The 3,987-nt window shown below is 46.6% G+C and overlaps 1 protein-coding gene across 1 annotated transcript; it reads right to left on the bottom strand.

The window, feature by feature from the left end:
- Window positions 1–2,132: 2,132 nt before the first annotated feature.
- LOC144726453 (globin-1-like) lies at window positions 2,133–3,718 on the bottom strand. Its single transcript, XM_078605185.1, has 3 exons — window positions 3,398–3,718; window positions 2,855–3,086; window positions 2,133–2,424 (listed from the first exon to the last, which is right to left on the bottom strand). Exons 1-3 carry the CDS (start codon window positions 3,517–3,519, stop codon window positions 2,317–2,319), a joined length of 462 nt encoding a protein of 153 aa, XP_078461311.1. The 5' UTR covers window positions 3,520–3,718; the 3' UTR covers window positions 2,133–2,316.
- Window positions 3,719–3,987: the final 269 nt, after the last annotated feature.

The following is a 3,987-nucleotide window of genomic DNA, read 5'->3' as shown; positions in this document are numbered from 1 at the left end:
CTCCACATATGTTTGCCCAACTGTGTATACGCGATGAAACTCGCCGTACAGTTACTATACATATTATTTTTCATTGGATTGCATTTTGATGTACAGTACTCACAAAGTTCCGAACTCAGAAATTTTGGTGTCAAACTTTACTCTGCCGCCATGTCAGGAAAAAAATTCAAGATGAGTATTTATGATTACCGTAAATTTGGTCATCTTTTGTTTACGGCCTCGTGTATATCAAAACGTTTATGGCCTCAAAATGTCCTGCCACCTATAGGACCCAACGTGTGCGGCCTGTTGCGGCCCACAGTGCGCAACCACTTGGGCTTGGGCCTCCCACCTGTCCTTCTGTCCCCCAAATCTCCCCTGGAGTCCCTGCAGTTGCTGGGGGAAATGCAAAGAGACAGGAGGGAACCTGGTGCTCCACCCCGTGAAGGCCGGGGATGAGTGAGAATATTTCAACTGATAGGGGTTGGACTGGGGGCTTGATGGCGGCATCCCGCGTGGCGGGACCCGTGTTGTTCTCCTGGCTGGAAGAACCTGGGGGGAAATGCAGTTAAATACTTAACAGTGACGCAGGGGTCTTTAGATATCTGGAAAATTGGTCAAAATATTGTCGTTCATTATTCGTACGTTTAATTCACAGAACCCATGTTGGGTCAGGAGAGGGGGTTGTGTAACTCGGTTGAAACAAAATGCAACAAAAGCGAGGATCCACACGCACCTGGGGGACTCGGAACTCCGTGGACTCGCGTGGCGGGTTGCATGCAACTTTGCCGGTGTTGTTGAGGGAAATTCATACCGTGTCAACCGATACGGTTTACCCCGCATTCTTCGTACAGGGAAATTTCAGTTTCCAGGTCCATACGGCGTACATCCGTTTCAATACGGGCAACAACATTTCTTGGACTATTTTTTGGACTATTTGCTCGTGTTTCTCCCCAGTGATGGGACTTTGTAGGATGAACGTTGAAATTTATAAGGGCACGGGGTGACCAATAAGGTGTGAATTGGTCTCTAAGGTTGGCACTGATAAGGGGTTGACATGTACGCACCTGGGGTACTCGAACTCCATGGACTAACATGGCAGGTTGCATGCAATTGTGCGGATGTGATTGTGGGAAATTGTTCCGTTGGTTTTTCTTGTCATACGTTGTTACCCTTATCCACCTTGCCATTCAAGGATGTTGGTGTTAATAAAGAGGTGTTATTGCGGCCGGGCTTCGTCTCTGGATTTCGTCCCGGGGGGTTGAGCGACGGAGGGACCGCGTGGTATGGCGCAATAGGTGGAGACTTCTACCTGGCACAAACACCTTGATTATTTTTTTTCTCATGCACGAGCTAATTTTCATTGCTTGTTACAATGTCATCGGCACAATCTCACACGATTAATGTGTTCTCCATTTGTGTGAATTGCCTTTGTTTCTTCAAATTCAACTTTCACACACCGATTTATAAGTGTTTGTACCGTACCTTATTGCTAGCCTATGATCAAATCACGTGAAATGTGCCCGATCTCATCAGATCTCAGAAGCTTAACAAAATTGAGCCTAGATAGTGCCCTAATGGGTGACCATGCATAAAAGGAGTTATAGGCTGTAAAGGACTACGTGCTGGAGGTCAGAGTGCAGCAAACACAATTGTACTTCTATGATCCCCACCTTGACCAACTCATACTGAAAAGCGTGATGAAGCATCCTCAATCAACCCCCTTGAGAAGCTTTGTGTGGGGAGGTCCTCATTCACCAGTGGCTGTGCTTCGCACTACGTGTAGAGTGGGGAGCGGTAGTGTAGTAGTTTGCGCGCGGCCGGAGTTCTATTCCCGCCCACGGCCAACACCGGTAACAAATATTTGAACCGGTCCTGGGCCTCCGCTATGTCGACTCAGCCTCAAATGAGTAACTGGTGCAGTGTGTAAACACCGCCACTTGGGAGACGAAGGCGGCCGGGCGTGGTGTTGGACACCCACCCCTTCGTGCGCTGTGCCGGCCTTCATAGGCGTTCGCTAACAGCACTCCAAGAGTTTGTTACAGGCTAATTGGTGGATCTTTGTCTTATTGCCTTTGTGTAGGACACCAGCCCCATCAATAACCTCGACTGGTAATGTAGACCGTAAGGAACAAATGAACAAACAAGCAATGTGAATTGCAGAGAAAGTATTTTTATTCCATGTTTTATGCACAACACGGTTTCGTTACCCCATATTGGGAAAACATTGCGTACAGCGTTAGCAGAAGCGAATCAGGTTGCATCTTTATCAACTTGGTTGAAGAGGAAAGCGGAGGTCGTTGGATGGAGGTGCAGAGTCTTGGGCTGCGCTGCGGTTTAATAGGCGGACTTGAGCAGGATCACCACCTGGCTCAGTAGCTTATCAACAGCAGCCTTCGCATCGCCACTCTTGACAACTGCGTCGGAAATGACTCCAGCCAGAACCTGCGGAGCAGAGCGCGTTTTACAGAGAATTACAATCCAACGATGCATATTACGACAGTTGTCAAAGTTCGCATGTCCATCTGAAATCTACTGGAACACGAATGTGCAAATGTGATCCCATTGGAAGCGACTTTTGGAAGGTTACACGACAATTAGTTTGCTTGTTTTGCCTTAGATCTTCAAGAAATTAAAACGTACGAGAATACATCGAGTCAACCACAGCAAATATTAAAACAGTTGGTGGTTCCCTGTACACCGGTGGGTGGACAGGTGGGGGGAAATTAGAGACCTGTGTATTGTTTCAACTGATGAATATTAAAATTGATGTTTATCAAAGATGCTCAAATTGGTTTTGAAATTTCGTGGCGGAAAATTCTGCCACATTTTTTTTATGTTTTTGCACAGGACGTGAGGAGGGCAATAGTGTTACCTTGAAGTACTTGGGGTCCACGTTTAACTCGTGGGCGTGCTTCTGGCTCAGTTCCTTGAGCTGCAGGCTCTGCTTCGCAGGGTCGTCCAGGGCCACCACGGCGTCGTTGACGGCGTTGATGATCCTCTCGGCGTGCCAGCGCACGGCGGGAGACTTCTTGAGCTGGTCGGCCGAGTCGAGCCCCTTGAACTTGGGGAAGAAGGCCTGGGCCTCGGGGTTGGCGGCGAAAAATCTGTTGCACAAAAAGAATCAAATATTACATGATAATAAAATATTTGAGAGAATCGCTAATACCGTAATTCTCAAATAAATCGAGCTGTGCTTTGCTTCACCTGAAAGTTCTTACTTGGTTACTTGCTATCAATGAGACCAATGTCTGTCATAGAAATTAACAAGTAGTTCCTGCACTATGCATCTGATCCTGACGTGATGAGTCAGGACATTTGTGAGAATCGCTAATACCGTAATTCTCTTGTAAACGCTCGAAGTAAGAGCACAGTTCATGAAAAGGGTTCTTTGCTCAGCGCCGCTGCACAGACTTACTTCACCAGGATGTCCACGCCGGCCTCCTCGTACTTGGCGTACACGGGGGCCCAGGCGCTGACGATGAGGGACTTCTCCGCGGCGGAGATCGCCCCAACGCTTCCAGAGTCGACAATAGGCATGGTAGTTGATGGGCAGATCAAGGCAGTCCTGCAAGGTCTGAAAATCGCTTGTGCCAGACACTTGCTTTGAGTTTCCTTATATACAGATGTGCAGGAGTGGGTTGCTCAACTTGCTTTCCACTTTTTTGACGATGCTGGTGATGTACTCTGTTGTGAAAATGCTTAGTCAAGCATCTAATGTAGATCATGCAAATACAATGAACAAACTATGCACGTGGATTCATGAAGTGCAGGAACATCGAGATGACTTATCAGTGGGAATTATGTCATTGAAAAATGCCACGATCAGTTATTGATATTTTTGAAGTATGTTATCCACGTAAAAATTGGTCAAGCATAAGATAAAGCTAAGATTCAATCAAATATCAGTGGTGATGAAATAGCAAGATTAAAAAAAAAGTTCTATCATGTTGAAATTATTTTTCTTGCATGCAAACGCAATTGTGAAATGCGATGATTCTAAGGTCA

Source organism: Lampetra planeri, chromosome 23, assembly GCF_965212315.1.
Source record: "Lampetra planeri chromosome 23, kcLamPlan1.2.h2, whole genome shotgun sequence".
In the NCBI taxonomy this organism is placed as follows: domain Eukaryota; kingdom Metazoa; phylum Chordata; class Hyperoartia; order Petromyzontiformes; family Petromyzontidae; genus Lampetra; species Lampetra planeri.
Note: the sequence above shows the minus strand (reverse complement) of the source record. Positions and strands in the feature narration are given on the sequence as shown.

Excerpts from the sequence above, each read along its gene's own strand:
- LOC144726453 (XM_078605185.1), bottom strand. The coding sequence starts at position 3,519 with ATGCCTATTGTCGACTCTGGAAGCGTTGGGGCGATCTCCGCCGCGGAG. Across the intron at positions 3,087-3,397 it reads GGCGTGGACATCCTGGTGAA|ATTTTTCGCCGCCAACCCCG; the intron begins GTAAGTCTGTGC and ends TTTGTGCAACAG. Across the intron at positions 2,425-2,854 it reads TGGACCCCAAGTACTTCAAG|GTTCTGGCTGGAGTCATTTC; the intron begins GTAACACTATTG and ends TCTGCTCCGCAG.